Below are 18,884 nucleotides of genomic sequence, written 5' to 3'. Positions count from 1 at the left end.
GTATAGGACATAAGCAGATTTTGACATCAAATTTTGGGGTAAAAAAGTGCATCTTATACACCGAAAAATACAGTAAAGCAGAAATATATATATATTATAAAAAATGATACAATTTCGTTGAATGGACAACAACATACCTGTTGTACAAACACAAGTCTAGAGTACGACGTTTCGAAAGTCTTTCGTCTTTCGTCTTCAGGTCAATGTATCCCAATTCAATTATTAACAGGTATTTTGATTTTAAATCTTTTAGTGTGTTTAATTAAATCAAATGTGTGGCAGGAATTTAGGTTAAAAAATCTTTCAAGCCTCAAAAAAAAAAAAGACTGTGGGGCCTGAAAGGCAACCCGGGGTGGTCAGAAACTTTTTTGCTTTTCTTCATCCCGCTTAATGAAAAGGTTAATGCCAAACGAAATTTGATAGAGCCCCTGGGCTTAGTTTAACTTTAACACGTAGAATGGATTGTTGAGAGACGCGTTTGAGGTATCTTGGTTTAAAACAAAGGGTGTTCAGAAATTTGGAACTAAAGAAAAGAAACGTGACAGTAATTTAGTTTTATGAAAGAGTAAGCAAAATTACGCTGGCCTGCTCTTCCCAACTGGGGTACTCGGGAACCGTTGTTCCCCTTCAACCCCGCGCGTGAGAATAATTTGCTACAGAGATTATATTCGTAATATAAAAGTTTTTTGAGAGAGAAGCTGTGAAGAAGGTCGGTTGAGAGAAGATGCAATTCTTTTTGTCCAGTGGTGGTAGAGTCGATGACGACGACGAGGCAAGGCAGAGAGATCCAGACAAACATGCGGGTGGGTTTCAAACTTTGGATTTCTCTGTGTCGATCTTTATAGTATTCTGGTGGATTGTGGAAGGCGTGTTATGATTGGTTGGCTTATCCCTGTTTCTGATTGATTCCTATAGATTCAACCAATGGTAGCCACAGGTTACTCACCTCTAATCCGGAATCTCTGTTTAGTAAAGGTTTCATTGTGTTAATGTAAAAGGATTCTTTAATTATTCTAGTCTTCCAAAATTTGTTTGTGTCGATTATTCTACTTTTATCCAAATTTATTTTGTGTCCAGCTGAAATGGTGTGTTCTGCAATGGCTGAATTTTGTGTTTTCAATAATCTTGTGCTGTCTTTATCTTTTGTTCTTCCCGTTTCTCCAATATATATATGTTTCGTTGCAGTAACGCGTAATTTCATAAATGACGTTTTTGTGTTTCTCATTTGGTACACTTTTGTTTTTGTAATAAAGCTCATCAACTGTAAAGACACAAACGTAATAACTTCTTTCGTATAAATAATACCAATCGAAATGTAGACGTTATTTGTTGAATGTACATATTAAGAGAAAGGTAAAAAAAATTATCAAATATTACTAATACACAGAAGTGAGTAGTAGTAGTGGTAACATAACAACAGAGAAGTTATCCTTCAGAGAAATATTGACCAACTAGCTAAATTATACTGAACGAAGTCTTGTTTACTTAAGGCATTATAAAAAAAAATATTATAGATGCTCTCTTGCAGTTCTATTCTTTCTTTTGGGCCTAACTGGCCGTTATATGGGTAAGCTTCAAATGCTGAAGAATAGAGGACGCTCTAAGTCATTTAGTCACTCCAATAGTTTTGCATCTTTGGTTTTCATACAAACCATTATGAAAGAAGGGATCGTTGCTTTTAATACTATAAAATCTTCTTTTAATTTTTGTTTCATCTAGTCTAACTTCAATTGTTTATGTAAGAATGTCGGGAATGTTAATCAGTAAAATCCTTTTTTCGGGGAAGTTGATGACCACGTGACTTTTGTTCTTGAAAACCTTTTTTTTTATATTAGTGTTGATTTTTAAAACACGATCTACCCTGCAGGAGTTTAGCAGGTTCATTCCCATTTCTGAGGATCTAGAGAGAATAGCTATAACGCATGGATCTACTGTAGTTATTTTCAAAGATAATTGGTAGATTCTTTATATTAAAATGTTGGAGAAGTACGCTGCCCTTAAAAAGTTTAAATATAGAATTATTAAATACGTTTTCGTATTAATTACAATTATTGAGTTTTAGATTCTGCTTCTTGACTTTTTAGCCACGGCATAGCGGTTCATAGAATGGATCTGAGTTTGTTTGTTTTTATCAAGTACAAACTTTTAGCTCATACCTCCATCTTTTGACCGATTGAAATCTAATTACAGCCGCAGCTATTGATGATTCCCTTTTCCTTCTTTTTTTTGTGTAGTAATAAATTGATCCAAATTTTCGTTTACAGCGAAAAAGGAACACTTTTGGATTCTCTTTTCTTTTAATGATTCGATTATTTATCTTGAAGACGAATAAATATACAAAACAATAACGAACAAGAAAAGCACTTGGACCCCCCCTTCCGAAAACAACAACAAACACTTCATACAATAATAAAACTTAAATTTTTCGAGAAGTGATCAATATACGTCCCCAATGTCAAATAAAAGATCATGCTATGGTGTTTTTATTTTTAGCTCTCCTTAAGTATAATGCAGATAAATTTGACTGTCATAGTTTCAAAAAATTGAATTCATGTATTACACTCAAAATATTTACGTGGGCAAGTAGTATGTTAAGTATAAATATTTACTAGTTTGAACGTAGGCCATACGTTATAATTGTATCTCGTTCATCTATGCATAATTAATAATTGACGTTTCCATGGTAACAACCATAATACTAAAGGATTGTCATCTCATAGACAGTACACTTGAGAAATGTTTGGTAATTTCATAGGGTTCAGGCATACAATTACCGACCGGCGGGAATACAAACTACAAGCAGCGCCCCCCGATCCTGCGAATATTTTTGATGAAATGGCAAGACTGACTGTCACAGTAACAAACGTTTCCAAAGCGGAAAGTGGAGAGCGTCATATCATGGCTGGCTTGAACGATCTGATCCACTCTACAGGCAAGCTAACCACTGTCCGTGCCCAGCCTGGCTGGAGAAGAAGCAATAATTTAGGTTCATTATTTTCTAATTCTGAAAGCAAAAAGCTGTCACACTTCTACACCATTCATTTGGCCTTCAAAAATTCTGGCAGCTTAAAACAGATAGAAATATAAAAACAATAATATTTAGGTCTGAGAAATGAAAAGCAATTTTTCTTATCCAGTCCTCCATAAATTAACTCGCATGTAAATTCCAATCTTTGATGTTAAAGAAAGTGTTCTGAGGCTGCGATAATGCAAGTCTTTCGGTGAAATAGAAATGTATCAGTTTGTTTGTTTGTTTTGAATTTCGCGCAAAGCTACACGAGGGCTATCTGCGCTAGCCGTCCCTAATTTAGCAGTGTAAGACTAGAGGGAAGGCAGCTAGTCATCATCACCCACCGCCAACGCTTGGCCTACTCTTTTACCAACGAATAGTGGAATTGACCGTCACATGATAACGCCCCCACGGCAGAAAGGGCGAGCATTATTGGTGTGACGGGGATTCGAACTCGCGACCCTCAGATTGCGAGTCGAGTGCCTTAACCACCTGGCCAAGCCGAGCCATTTTTCTATCGTGAGGAAGTATTTCCAGCAGGAGTAACTACTGATATTGAAATGTTTCAGAAAGGAATTTATTTTCATACGTAGTACACATATTTTAACATAGGTATTCGCTTTCCCAGAATCTATTCGCATGTTGTTTTGTTTATTTTAACGCAAAGATACGCATTGGGCTAGCTGTGCTCTGTTTACCAAGGGGAATTAAACCTCGAATTCCAACTTTGTAAGTCCGTAGACTTACCGGAGGACCCTACTTGCTTGTATTTAAACATTATGATTTTCTCTCTTTAGTTAATACATATGGTAACTTACATAAGAATAATTATTCAGATAAACTTAACGTAGTTATAATTTTACCATGTATTAAAGTACGTAGCAATACAACCGTGTCTTAGTAAACTTTGCCATCTACCATAAAATGAATATTTTTTTTTATATGTATCTATACAGTATTTATTTTTCGGTTCTTTTTCTGTTATGTGTTATTTAATATATATATATATATATATATTATTTTCATTGGGGATTTGTTCATTTTTTGGAGAAGGCATTACTAAGGGCACCTAGTAGAATTAAGGCTTCAATTTCGTAACTCTAAAATATTCGAATTTCTAATATTATTCACCTAAATAATTGAAAACACTCGTTTGAATGTTGTATGATAATTCAGTTATCAAAAGCATAATTATCTTATATATAAAATTTAAAATATGAAATTTAATTTTTCAAATAGACACTCTATTTCTCAAGTTTTCATACATGGAAAACTATAGATCTGTCTTAAAAGATAAAACACTGTAATTCTTAATTTTTATGAGAAGTTGCTAGTATCATTTCTTGTTTTTGGTTAGTGCAACGTTGAAATTTCCTCAATTTTATAATTAGATAGAACAGGCTTTTGATGCGTTTCAGAAAATAAAAATAAAGACGTTCCAAACTTGTATCTACAATGCATGTTCTTTTCTTTTGTTATAAAGTGTAATATTACATGAACGTTATACAGACTATGAAAATTAAAAACGGATACGACAAAACTCACTCTCTCACCATATAAATGGGATAAATTTATTTAGAATACTATAACTTTTACATATGTTGTTCTGAAAGCTAGTAGAGTGGATGTTGAGTTCATTTTATACTTTTACTTCGACTTGATTATTGTTCAGTACTGGCCTTTAACCTATCAATCCTTCATTAATACTGAACTTTCAAAACAAAGTTCGTGAGTCACTAAAACTTTACCTGTCTCTAATCAAAAATGCTTTGTAGGAAATTCGACTGTTTCGATATATAGAATCAAAGAATACTAGTCAAATTGAGAAAAAATGTTCTAATTTACGAATAATCTAACAAATCAAACTAAGATGTTCAGTATATAGAATCAAAGAATACTAGTCAAATTGAGGAACATTGTTCTAATTTACGGATAATCTAACAAATCAAACTAAGATGTTCAGTATATATAATCAAAGAATACTAGTCAAATTGAGAAAAAATGTTCTAATTTACGGATAATCTAACAAATCAAACTAAGATGTTCAGTATATATAGAATCAAAGAATACTAGTCAAATTGAGAAAAAATGTTCTAATTTACGGATAATCTAACAAATCAAACTAAGATGTTCAGTATATATAGAATCAAAGAATACTAGTCAAATTGAGGAACATTGTTCTAATTTACGGATAATCTAACAAATCAGACTAAGCTGTTCAGTATATAGAACCAAAGAATACTAGTCAATATGAGAAAAAATGTTCTAATTTACGGATAATCTAACAAATCAAACTAAGATGTTCAGTATATAGAATCAAAGAATGCTAGTCAAATTGAGAAAAATGTTCTAATTTACGGATTATCTAACAAATCAAACTAAGATATTCAGTATATAGAATCAAAGAATGCTAGTCAAATTGAGAAAAATGTTCTAATTTACGGATAATCTAACAAATCAAACTAATATAATAAAAAAATTCCAGAAAATCATTAGTTTTCTTTAAGAGAGAGCTGTACAATGGACTATCTCTGCTGTGCCTACTGCAGAAGTCAAGCCCCGTATTTTTGAGTTAAAAGCACCCAAGTTACTGTTGAGCCAAAAATTACTAACATGGTAAAATGTTCAGTTTTGTCATTAATTTAACGAATGTATAATATAATACTGTAGAGAACAGAAGCATGGCCGGAACATGTACTTTAAAACAAAAATTAATCAAAAAGAGTGTTTGATGGTTGAATGTGAGTAACATAATAAGACAGTAAAAAAAATCAGACTAAATGTAAAAATGTCCTGATTCAGATATTTATCTAAACAATCTTCCATTTCGCCAACACACAAAACCATGTTTCACAAGGTAATAAAGGTACGTCTACTAGAACGAAAAGTTCATAAACAAGTCTAGACGCAGATGGAATTATTCGCACACGCTGGTTTAATGAACATTTCCGAGTTTGATGTATGCGTGCATAGCATCTCTGAATGGCTGTGTAGGTATTTGACTGACTAATAAACTTTAAAAAAAATCTCTTATACAGTACATCAGTTTACTAAAGATGTTATTACGTTAATAAGACTTATCATAGATAGATAAACAGATAGTTGGATAATACATTTATCAGATTCTATAATTTTTAATAATCGCAGAAACTACGCTGGACCTTATTTCTAAGCTGTGAATGAAACTGAATGGGGGATGGGTTGAGTTTATACATTTAACAGGCGTAATCTATGGTTGTGATTGATGGGTTTGCTATAGCAAAGTTAGCTTTTTAATAGACATTGCACTTGAGATTCATTTGTGTAAATACTGTAATTATATATCACTGTTGTAAATCAATATGCCGTAGAAAAGTGTAATGGCTACACTTAAAATCCAGTTGTATAGTGTAATGGCTACCGTTAAAATCCAGTTGTATAGTGTAATGGCTACCCTTAAAATCCCGTTGTAGAATGTATTGGCTACCCTTAAAATCCAGTTGTATAGTGTAATGGCTACCCTTAAAATCCCGTTGTAGAATGTATTGGCTACCCTTAAAATCCAGTTGTATAGTGTAATGGCTACCCTTAACATCCTTTTGGAGAGTATAATGACTACCCTGAAAATCCCGTTGTAGAGTGTAATGGCTACCCTTAAAATCCTGTTGTAAAGTGTAATTGCTACCCTTAAAATCCTGTTGTAGAGTGTAATTGCTACCCTTAAAATCCCGTTGTAGAGTGTAATGGCTACCCTTAAAATCCCGTTGTAGAGTGTAATGACTACCCTTAAAATCCTGTTGTAAAGTGTAATTGCTACCCTGAAAATCTCGTTGGAGAGTGTAATGGCTACCCTTAAAATCCTGTTGTAGAGTGTAATTACTACCCTTAAAATCCCGTTGTACAAGGATGATCTGCTATATAGAGGACGCAAGAACAAAACATCTCTCATCATATTGACAATGAGGTTGTTTGTATCCGTACGTTAAAGTATAAACCCTAATTACAACTGCGAAAAGTGGACAAAATTTAACATACTGTGTGTAATTCAACAACGTAATAAGGGTTATTACCCCGGGATTTAATAACAGTGGAAACAATTCCTGGGAGGGAGAAAGTGGTAAACGCCGAACCTGATCCTCCCTGGTCCAAAACATGGACCGAATTCCGATGAAGGAGAACCTGCGACACGAGAGTAACACTACACATCTTTAGGGAAAGGTAACAGGCTATTTTTACATTGTACAAACGTATTAATTAAGCGAGCTGGATGGAGAGATCTGCTGAGCACAGTACTTGTGATGTTAGGTGCAAGATTGATCTAATCATACATCTATAGAAGGTAATAAAAATACATTAAATTTACTAGAGCTTGTAAGTAAACTAATAAAACAATATAAATTTTGCCTGACAATTTTAGACTGAAATATAGGATAAGAACATAGATTGCTTGAGTTTACAAGTAAACCGATAGAGTTAAATATATAAATTGAAAACAAATTAATTAAAGCTACACATCATAGTGATGACAATCAGTAAGGCAACAGGAGATTTCGATATAAACTGTAACCTATAGCTGGTTAGTGCTACAGTCATGATAAACCATTTTCTTTACACAATAGGCTATCTGTGCTCTGTCCACCACGGGTATCGAAACCCGGTTTCTACCTCTTATGTTGGACAATAGATAAGTTAGTAACATCTTCACAACACACGAGTTTGACAAATTAATTCATTTAGGAATATCCGGAGGATAATATAAAGGTTTCTGTAATGACACTTCAACCCGGATATTTGTCCCTGATGATTCATAAAAGTGTATAATTAAAATTAGGGGTGGAATAAATGCATCTACGTCGAGCATCAGAGAAACATTTACTGACTTCTAGCCCCCCCCCAGTGGCACAGCGGTATGTCTGCGGACTTACAACGCTAGAATCCGGGTTTCGATACCCGTGGTGGGCAGAGCACAGATAGCCCTTTATGTAGCTTTGTGCTTAATTACAAACAAACCGACTTCTAGATAAATTATTTTCTCTTTAAGGGAAATATTATGTCTAATCTAACGGGGAATATTGTCTAATCTATAAGGGAATATTATGTCTAATCTAAAAGGGAATATTATGTCCAATCTAACTGGGAAGATTATGTCCAATCTAACGGGGAATATTATGTCCAATCTAACGGGGAATATTATGTCTTATCTAACGGGGAATATTATGTCTAATCTAACGGGGAATATTGTCTAATCTATAAGGGAATATTATGTCTAATCTAAAAGGGAATATTATGTCCAATCTAACGGGGAAGATTATGTCCAATCTAACGGGGAAGATTATGTCCAATCTAACGGGGAATATTATGTCCAATCTAACGGGGAATATTATGTCCAATCTAACGGGGAATATTATGTCTAATCTAACGGGGAATATTATGTTCAGTCTAACGGGGAATATTATGTCCAATTTAACTTTCTTCTCAATTTTACAAAAGTTTACTAAACTTGTTCACCTAGAGTCAATCATAAAACTCTAGCAATATATAAGTTAATAAAGTCCAGTTTATATATTTCTAAGCGTATCGACAAATACATATCTTACTGTAAAGATGATGTGTGTGTGTTTGTGTTAGCATCCATCACTCAGAGTTGGCTGACTTGATGTTGTAATCTTCTATGGGTTGTCTAGATACTATCTAGCGGGTGAACATGGTTTATTCTTCATTAAGATTTTTGCCTCGGAAGAGAAATAAAAAAAACCTGAAATAGGGCACATTTCCACTCTTTTATAGTCTTTTGGCTTCCATCACCTACAGCTGGCTACCTCGATTACCGTAATTTTTTTGTATGGCAACAAGAAACTGTCCAAAGATATGCAGGCTACTTTGTTTAAGGTTTTTTTTTTGCACAAGAAAGAGAAAATATAAAGACCCTGAAATAAGGCATATTTTCACTTGTTTATAGACTTTTGGCTTTGAATTTAAAGACACAAGTACTTAATCCGTTAAATGAGTCAATTATTAATTTACACAAAGCAGAGTAGGCAATTAGCATCTAATGAGGTCATTAGGGATTTAAAAACAAAAGGGGACATTATCGAACATTTTCATTTTTACAGTTTTTGCTTCCTTAAAGGGTACCCTTGCCTAGTTTATATAATGAACGAGAACACAATACAACTTTAACAGCATTGGTTACAAAGTAACATCTAAGATTTTTAACTCGTGGGATCATTACTAGTGATATAACTGGCTGTATATATATCTTGATGTAAGTAAAACATATCCGCCGAGAGATAACTAGGATCTCTTTTATATCTTTATAAAGGCTTCTTTTAGCTTCTACTTAGTCGTATGAAAGAGCAAGTGTACAATGTATTGTGGTATTATTTAGGTACAAGGAAATGCATCCTATTGAACGTTCACCAAAAGACTTTATTCAATGACTAATGAGACGTAATATCGTTGCAAGCAGTAGATTTGCATTACAATATAGGAAAAGTTACACTATTCTGTCTGTAAAATACGTTTTTTAATTTAAAAATAAAGGTATGTACAAAATTCTCTTTTACTACACGTTCTGTGTGAATATGTTTGTCCGCGAATTCCTCCAACAGATTTAGAGCAAGCAAGACCAAACTTTCCCAGTGGGAACTAAAATGCGTTCGAATGGTCACCCAGTCATGATGGGGGATCCAGGAGTAGAATTTATAATGTCGCTGAAGCCGAATCTAATATAATTTTTGGATTGCTGGTCTCACTCGAGAACACGAAGAATCATGTTTGATACTGTGCTCATACCTCTACTCACAATCTAACGGGACCAATTTGACACATTTATTCATGCCCAAGGGGCAAGTGTCCTAATGTTTTTGTTTCATATTTTTACTTATTTGTGCGGACACCCCTTAAATAGTTATAGGAGTAACTGGATATAATGAGGGAGTTTGATCGATGTTCTAGAACCTCTGTGAATCAATAGAGCGGGAGTATTTGAACCTTGCAAACAGAGCACGGGTATATATAAACATGAAGAAGACTGAATCGATAAGCAGAGGACCATTTGTTTTGGGAAAATATAACTTCTAACGTACTGATGACAATCATCATTATTATGCTTCTCTTCTTTATCTGGAAACCAAACTAGAAAAACTCTTATCAAGCAAGTATGTCGGTATTGAATTTTAAACACATTCTTATTCTATGAACTTATTGAAAACCACTGTTCTGTAAAGAAAATGACAATTTTGATATTACTTCCCATAAGAAACACATTAGAATACGAAAAGGGATGAATAGCCATAAGAAAAGAGGACATCATGTCTAGATACTGTTACACAAGTTTCAACCTATTCACATTGAAATTGTGTACTTTGTTTATTGTAAGTCATCATGTCTCACTGTTAGAGGCGAAACGTTGTACCGAAATAAATCTACTAGCCCACAAGTAGTTGTTTCAAAACTTTTTACATGAGATTGAAATCTTAATATATATATATATATATACATGTGTGTGTTTGTGTGTTTCATGGTATTCCAGTTCTACCTAAAGGAGGACCTACAATTATCGGGACCAAGTTTCAATATCATGTTGGAGATGAAGTGAACATCACTTGCCACGCAGCTCCATCTAAACCAGCTGCAATTTTCAAGTGGTTCATTCATGATGAGGAGGCAAGTATAATATTTATCAACAAACACATTTCGGATTAATGATATTGGGTATTAGCGTTAAATCTGTTAATTACTAATCTTTATATCGAAATCTCGGATGTTGGATAATTTTATAATGTTTGCTCAGATATTCCAATATTCATAAATTTCAAACCATAAACCATAGTTGTGAAATTTAAATGACGTAAAAAGTGCGTATGAATTCCTTAAATTAATTAACTGCACAAAAAGTTGAACACACAATATTCCTATAGGGAAGAAAATTCTATATATAAAGACGAAGTGAAGGTATTCCATAATAAAACCCTCATAATGGGAAAAAAATCGATATATATTCTCATGTGGTTTTTGACATGTGTAATGTACGTTGTTTGTTATATACACATACCTTTCTATAGTGTAAACGTGCAATAAAGATATATTCATCTGGTGTAAGTATTTTTTTTGCATACACAAGCATAATGTAGGTGCCTAGATCTTAGCTTAGCATAAATGCTTGACACATATAATAGTGTTGTGCGACCTTTACATGCAAAATCATTTTGTAGTGCACATATATATATATAACCGCTTGTTTCTTTTAATGCGACGTCTTGGCTCTCATCTGAAGATATATATTTCTGGTACAAATAAATAGTAGAGTTAAAAAGTTTCTCATATCTTTCATCCGAATTACAAGATACAAAATAATCCCAAACAAAGAAAGAAGATTTCATCTCAAAACTTGAGACACAACATTCATTCATTCGTAGCGTTTCTAAACTTTAAAGAATCTATAACGAAGTAACCAGTTCTAATGAATGACTGAAGAATACCACGATCTTCCAATTTCTCTTCTTTCTATATATATTTCTATTTTACAAACAAAAACAAAACGAATACCCTTTATGACTGGACCATATCAATCTGTCAACTAACATTTTTTTCCCGTTTTATAAATATTTCATTCCAATAATCTCTTTTACGTCCGAGATTTGAAGGAAGTACAATAATTGTATCAATCTTCGGGGTTTAAAATAAAAAAAAACAAACACACATTGAGTCCAGAAGAAGATCCACCTCACGAGTCACGCGATTTCAGCCGAAATAAGACTTGCGCGTGTTTTACTTCAGCATTTACGAAAGCTACAGAATCACAATCGGACCAATCCCCCTATGCTTAACAAGATTCATGTTTTGACTAAAAATTATCAAAAGATTTAGATAGGGTTTATATTTTGCATAAACTTTATTCTAGACGTTCAAGTGTTACATATCATGAATTTAAAATCTCTACTGGTTGTTTGAACACTGTTTTGTGAGAGACCCAAAAACTCTGATAATGTACAACATAAAATATAATTTCTAGTAAAAAACATTTTAGAATAAAAACTAAAAGTCGATTATATATATTTGTGTATATTGATATCATCGATAATATATGTTTATCTTACTTAAGTTCTTATGTTGCTCTTGCTTGATATCGTTTTTGCGTTACTGTTTGATAAATAATATCTAATCGAACGTAAATACGTTTTACATATACGACGCCACAGAAAGAAAGCGAAAAACAACTCGTTTATTCTCACACCTTAATTTTCAGAGCTTCGTTGGCAAAGAAAATAAACACACTATGTAAGTTTGTATATGATGTAGGTATCAATTATTTACACGGACTAACGTTAAGTCGTTTTGTATCCGTCAAATAAATATTTATACGTTTCCGACGATATTATTAACCTTTTCTTGCATTTCGTACGAGGTTTAATAAACTGCTTTGGTAGTTACAAGACTGCTCCTAACCCTAATAGAGTCAGCAAAAGATGTTGTTTTGGTTAGTCTTGATAACCAGTCTACTAAGTAATAAAAATAATCACACTGTTCCCTCTCATATTAGGTTCCGCCAGCATTTGTTTGGCATGCCCCCGTCGTTCGATACCGCGATGGACTTCTAAGCAGTCAGCTGGGACTACATTTTATCGTGGAGCCTTCACATTTGGTGAATGGTGTTTTGAAGCTACGGTGTTTGGCTGCGATCTCACAGGCATACTCCATGACAAGTGAAGAAATTATTGTTGGCAATACTGTCAGGGCATCTGGACTCTACACTGGTGAGATAATTTTGTTTGTGGTCACATCTGTAATGTTTGTAGGGCGAACACAATTAAGAACATTAATGCTGGTAACAACAACTTAGCCCTTCTGTAAGTCGTGCCATCATACGCATATAAGTTACAAATATACGAGAAGTCATAGCGTAATATAAATATAAGCTACATACATAAGGGAAGTCGTGGCATAATGCACGTATAAATTACATATATGAGAGAAGTCGTGACGTAATACGTATAAATTATACATATAAGGGAAGTCGTGACGTAATAACGTATAAATTATACATATAAAGGAAGTCGTGGCATAATACACATATATGTTACATATATAAGTCTTTAAAACAATGCAGAGTTTTCTAAGCGAAACGTTCAAATCGAAATATTTCGATCGAATGCTTTAGTAAATTGGTATAATATTTTAGTTATAAAAACTGCTCCAACTTCCCTATCTGTGCCACCAAGATTTTGTCATGAATTACCTTAAATAATCATTTTTATTACTCATTATGCACAGTTCACTGTACGTATCGCATTTACAGAAACTTCAATTTTCAGTGGTTACTCAAAACAGTTATTTTACATTAAATTCTGCGATTGGTTTATACATCAAATTCTGATTATTAGTAAGTTTCTGTACGTTTAATATCAACTTTATGAAAAACCCAATAAAAAACACGAAAATAGACTAATTAGAATAAAGGTTTCAACAATACTCTAATATCATCTTTAATATCTAAAACTTCAGTTGTTTTTTTAAAAGCTAGGTACACAAAATATGATTTTAAAGGCATAAATAAAATACAAAAAAAATATTCACTAACGATTAAAAACTCAGTTTGTTAATGTGCGATGACCTTTTATATTCTGACCTTTAGCAATTGACGGCCCACGCATAGAAGGTGGCTTGACCAAGTACCAAGTTGGAGATGAAGTGGACGTCAACTGTACTTCAAGAAAATCTCAGAAGCCAGCAAAGTTATCATGGTTTATAAATGACAATAAGGTAAGATACAAAAATGTTCTCAACCCACGTTTGTTAGGTTATGCTATGGATGACAATAAGGTAAGACACAAAAATGTTCTCAACCCACGTTTGTTAAGTTATGTTATGGATTACAATAAGGTAAGACACAAAAATGTTCTCAACCCACGTTTGTTAAGTTATGCTATGGATGACAATAAGGTAAGACACAAAAATGTTCTCAACCCACGTTTGTTAAGTTATGCTATGGATGACAATAAGGTAAGATACAAAAATCTTCTCAACCCACGTTTGTTAAGTTATGCTATGGATGACAATAAGGTAAGATACAAAAATCTTCTCAACCCACGTTTGTTAAGTTATGTTATGGATTTCGCGCAAAGCTACACGAGGGAATATCTGCGCTAGCCGTCCCTAATTTAGCAGTGTAAGACTAGAGGGAAGGCAGTTAGTCATCACCACCCACCGCCAACTCTTGGACTACTTTTTTACCAACGAATAGTGGGATTGACCGTCACATTATAACGCCCCCACGGCTGAAAGGGCGAGCATGTTTGGTGGGATAGTAATTCGAACCCGCGACCCGCAGATTGCGAGTCGAGCGCCCTAACCACCTGGCCATGCCGGGCCCGTTTGTTAAGAGTTAGGAAGTAAAGGTAATTTAGTCGAACACTATTTTGTCAAATATAAATTATTACTTTCCGCTTTTATTATAAATATGTTCTGAATGTATATAACGAAAGATACATATAGCAGTTACTATACTATACTGATACATGCAGCCATCTGAATAATTCACTTAATACAATACGTCATTAATATCACGGTACTCTATTATAATTCATATTTACCTATACTTTTATTTCTTTACATGCAAGTTTTCTCTGCTAACGTATATATTTATCTTCTCAGCAACACGAGCATGTCGTAAACCTGCCTGAAATGTCTATGTCATCCCTTTTTCAGGTATGACTGAAGTACAAAATGTGTCGCAGTACAAAATGTGTCGCAATCAAAACTAAATTAAAGGTCAAAGTGTTATATTGATGACGATGATACTTCACCATCATCTTCTCTTAGAAAATTATTCTACCTTTCTTATTTTTCATTTTCTTATTAATATTACTCATTGAAATGATCTTATTTTCAGTTTATTAATTTCGTGTAAACATCAAAGACATATTACATCTCAACCTTAATGCATACTTAATGTGAAGCTATGCTTAAATTTCAGATTATTTACTGTGGTTGGGGAGAAAATAATAATTCAACTCAAAATTTAAGGAAATAAAGTGATTGACGTACATATGTATTTTTGTTTATTTTATGTGTAATACAGTAAAAACGACGAAATTCGACATTAGACAAAAGAAAAAATAAGTTTGATGTGAAGCTTCATTATCTCTTGAGAATTTTTTCCCACAAGGAATTTTTTCCTAAGTAACAATGAAGAATTTCTCTTTGAAAAGCAGTGTCCTGGACATTAAAACTTGTACTTTGCATAGTGTATTAGTTGGGCAATCTGTATACAAATGAATTAATCCATATGGGTGTGGCAGAAGTCAGATACAGTATCTATCTGGCGTGTGTTGTATACCTATTATTTAGAGAACTTTCACAGTGTTCTAAAATAAGAACCTTACTAAAACATAAGACCTAGATCAGCATCTCATTTTTTTTCGGGTATAACTTTGATATCCGAATACACATTTGGATATGTATATGTGAAAAAAGTGTATTTAAGTGTGATATAGTAATGAGGGAAGATACTATGTTTAGCGCATAAATTGCTCACAGTTTACATGTAGTTGTAGCAATTGTCATATACGTTTCACATAAGCATGACGTTTAGTTGAAGCTGTGCTGATGGGCGTTTCAAATATTTCATTTGGTTGATACTAAAATCACTTTGCAGTCTGTACATCGTTAGTGTTAATATTAACGCGGTACATATTTTATTGAAAGCTGTAAAATTTTTTTGTGTCAAATAAATTACAAAAGGACACTTCTCGAAGTGCGTGTCATAATAAAATAGAGCAGGGGGCTATAAGTTTTAGATTAACGACAATGGAGAAGTGTATTCGTTTTTGTATTTTGATTGAAACGCTTTGATATAAACGCATTTTTATTCATCCTTGTATACAAAATATAATCACACAACTAATAAATGTTGAAGAAGTTTTTCGTTAGTTTTGCTTTTCTATTTATAACATTTTCAGAACAGAGAGTACAAAAAATCCACCGTAACTTTCCACAATAATAGAATTATATTACATGTAGTTCAGTCTACAGTTAGACTAGAAATTATTATTGCTTTGTCGCATTAAATATGTAAGTATTCATAAAAATGATTAAAAGAAAAGGAAAATTACTTCAATCCAAATTCGCCAGATATAATCTATGAAGATCTTTGAAATATAACAAAGCTCACTCCAAAATTAGTCGTGGTTCGATTCTCGTCGGGCTTAATCGTAAATATACAACTCGAAGACTATGAAAGTAGTTAAGTTAATTTTCTAACTATCTTATTTCATGTACAGAAATGTTTGTTTAACCCATTTTTTGCACCGTTTTTATAATATCACTATATATCATAGTAGCCTCTCTTTCAATCAGTTGACTGTTAGACATAACAAAGATTTTTCACTGCCAAATTCTCATTTTTATTTGATAAAAAACAATTGTTTTATGTAATTTTAACGTCATTTTATATTGTTTATTAAAGGGTATTTGATTTAAATCTATGATATATATATAAATTTGTTTGTTTGTTTTTTCTTACAGTCGAGTCCCTGGGTCCTCAGCGGTAATTCTGCGGGGTTATAACACAAAGAAACGAGTTTCGATACTCGAAAAGGACACAGCACAGATAGCTCATTGTGTAGCTTTGCGCTTAATTACCAACAAACACACAAACTTAAATTTTTTTGTCAGTTTAAATCAGTTGGCTTATGACACTAAAAATCTGATTTCGAGTTAAAATTGACCGGGCAACGCCTAGTGGTTAGTGTGCTCGGACTGTGAATCCGAGAATTCGTGGTTTTACACTTGTTTCCACAAAATATTGTTACAAACTTTGGGGTCACAGGTATACTATAAGAGTGACAGTCAAATTTCTCTATTCGGTCCGTCAAGAATAGCACAAAAACTGGTGATTGGTACTGTTAACAAGTTGACTTCCCTTAGTCAATCAGTTGGAAATTAGGAACAGCTATGCGCTGACATATTTTTCTATACCTTTGTCCGAATATTCTGAAACAAACAATCGAATCGAATCTCCCAGTAAACCAGTTAGTCGTTCACATTCAACAGTAACTTTGGTTTTAAAATTTGTGTGATACAGTATTACAATTCCATACAAATGAAGGTTGACCTATGGTAACAGTACTGCTCACATTATGCTCCAAATACGATTTATACTGTCTGGTGTGATTGGTTCCGAAAAATCAGCTGACCGATGTTTTGGTCGTGAGATCCACCCACCGCCATGATGGTACAATGTAGAATCTCTGAAAAATTTTCATGTTCCTAAACAACCATGACTTTAACTTTTATTATGGACACAGAAATTACCATTTCTAAATTGAGGATTAAACATTTAGTACTGTATAGTAACCTATTCAGCGCTTGTTTGTTACATCTGTGTATCTGCTTTTTGTGTTACCCAATCATCACAAATATTATACATTTATCTTACTTTACATTTAAAAGTCTTCTTTTGTATTTAATATTTTTTTTTTTTTGGTTTGGTTGGTTCTTGTTATCCACGAAACTACACAATAGGCTATACGTGCTACACCCACTATTGGTATCCAGACCCGATTTTCGCATTCTTAGAGACACTAGAAATGTTAGAATGAAGAAACTTGGTTACTTGTATTTAAATGTATATTTTTTATAATATATTTGTATTGTAGAAAAGAGATTTTGACGCTAACTGTAACATTAATTTCCATGTGATACATCACAGGCCAGTGCAGACTTCATCGTACCGTACGATCTCCAGACTTACCCTTATGGATTGAAAGCTTCGCTTCTGGGGCTGAAGTTTATAGTTAGAGGACACCATTTTCACAAGGGCGAAATGAGACTTAAGTGTACTGCTACACTGTCTAAAGTAATCAACACTAACAATGAAGAGGTCATTATTGGCGGTAATCAACAAAGTTCAGGACTACATGTGTCTGAAAATGGAAGCACAGGTAACAATTGACACATCTTAAGTATTTGAATAATGTAAAATACCAACCAATATTTCGCTGTACACTCTAATGTCATATGAAAAAAAGCAGCTAAAGATCGATTGGTACGATTGAATCATAAACGAACAAGGGTGTAAAAATTTATACTACAAAAAAAAAAAAAGATTCCTGATAAACAGATGTTTCAAGAAAGAAAGTCTCACCCCGAAATGTTGTGAACGCTAAAATATTTCGGGATGAGACACTCTTCATTAGCCATTAGTTCAGGTTTTTTCCTCTTCCATGAAGCTAAGTAAATACTTCGCTAATTAAATTGTATTCATTCTACGCTTTTTAGCATTTAAATAGTTAACAAATAATAATACAATCCATAGAAATTTATGGAATGTTCTTGTCGACATTTTCCAAAAACAATTTTCTTACTTCCTGGTCCTTGTGATGTACTGAAGTTATGGGAATGATCTTGGGATTTCTCGATATTCTCAACAATTTTATGGTCAAGGATGGAAATATTTGAAATATTTAATAATAATTTCTAACGTTTCAGGCAGGGCAAGGAATTGTTTCGTAATTAAGGTAAATTGAAAATGTGTAACTGCATCTGAAAATTAAAGTGAAAACAATTTTATAGACAATGTTCTTAATGGGTTTTATCAGTTTAATCTGTGATGATTTTAATTGTCCCCTTGCAATTCGTTAGTTGGAAAAACAGTGACTTAACTGAAAATTTAAGTACGTTTTACAAGTTATTTTTCACAAGACAAACTCACTTGGCATTATAAATTGTTCGATGTGGAAACTGTTATGAGAACCATTAAATGAAACTATGTGGTAAATGCCATTCGTCATTGTTGAATTTAAAATTATGTCAAAAAAAGACATGGCGAAATATATACACCTGGAAAAAAGTTAAGCACCCCCAAATATTTTTCAGGATTGCTTATTGAAAA

The 18,884-nt window shown here is 33.3% G+C and overlaps 1 protein-coding gene across 1 annotated transcript in view; it reads left to right on the top strand.

Annotated features, from left to right (window-relative positions):
- Positions 1-2,835: 2,835 nt before the first annotated feature.
- LOC106458084 overlaps positions 2,836-18,884 on the top strand; it is a 19,684-nt gene continuing 3,635 nt past the window's right edge. The window contains exons 1-5 of the mRNA XM_022384210.1: positions 2,836-2,932; positions 10,524-10,657; positions 12,534-12,747; positions 13,626-13,753; positions 17,703-17,934. Of these exons, the coding sequence (XP_022239918.1) occupies positions 2,836-2,932; positions 10,524-10,657; positions 12,534-12,747; positions 13,626-13,753; positions 17,703-17,934 (805 nt within the window). The remainder of the gene's footprint in view (positions 2,933-10,523; positions 10,658-12,533; positions 12,748-13,625; positions 13,754-17,702; positions 17,935-18,884) is intronic.

The sequence above is a fragment of the Limulus polyphemus genome, unplaced genomic scaffold (assembly GCF_000517525.1).
Source record: "Limulus polyphemus unplaced genomic scaffold, Limulus_polyphemus-2.1.2 Scaffold414, whole genome shotgun sequence".
Classification (NCBI taxonomy): domain Eukaryota; kingdom Metazoa; phylum Arthropoda; class Merostomata; order Xiphosura; family Limulidae; genus Limulus; species Limulus polyphemus.
This window is presented reverse-complemented; position numbering and strand designations above follow the sequence as displayed.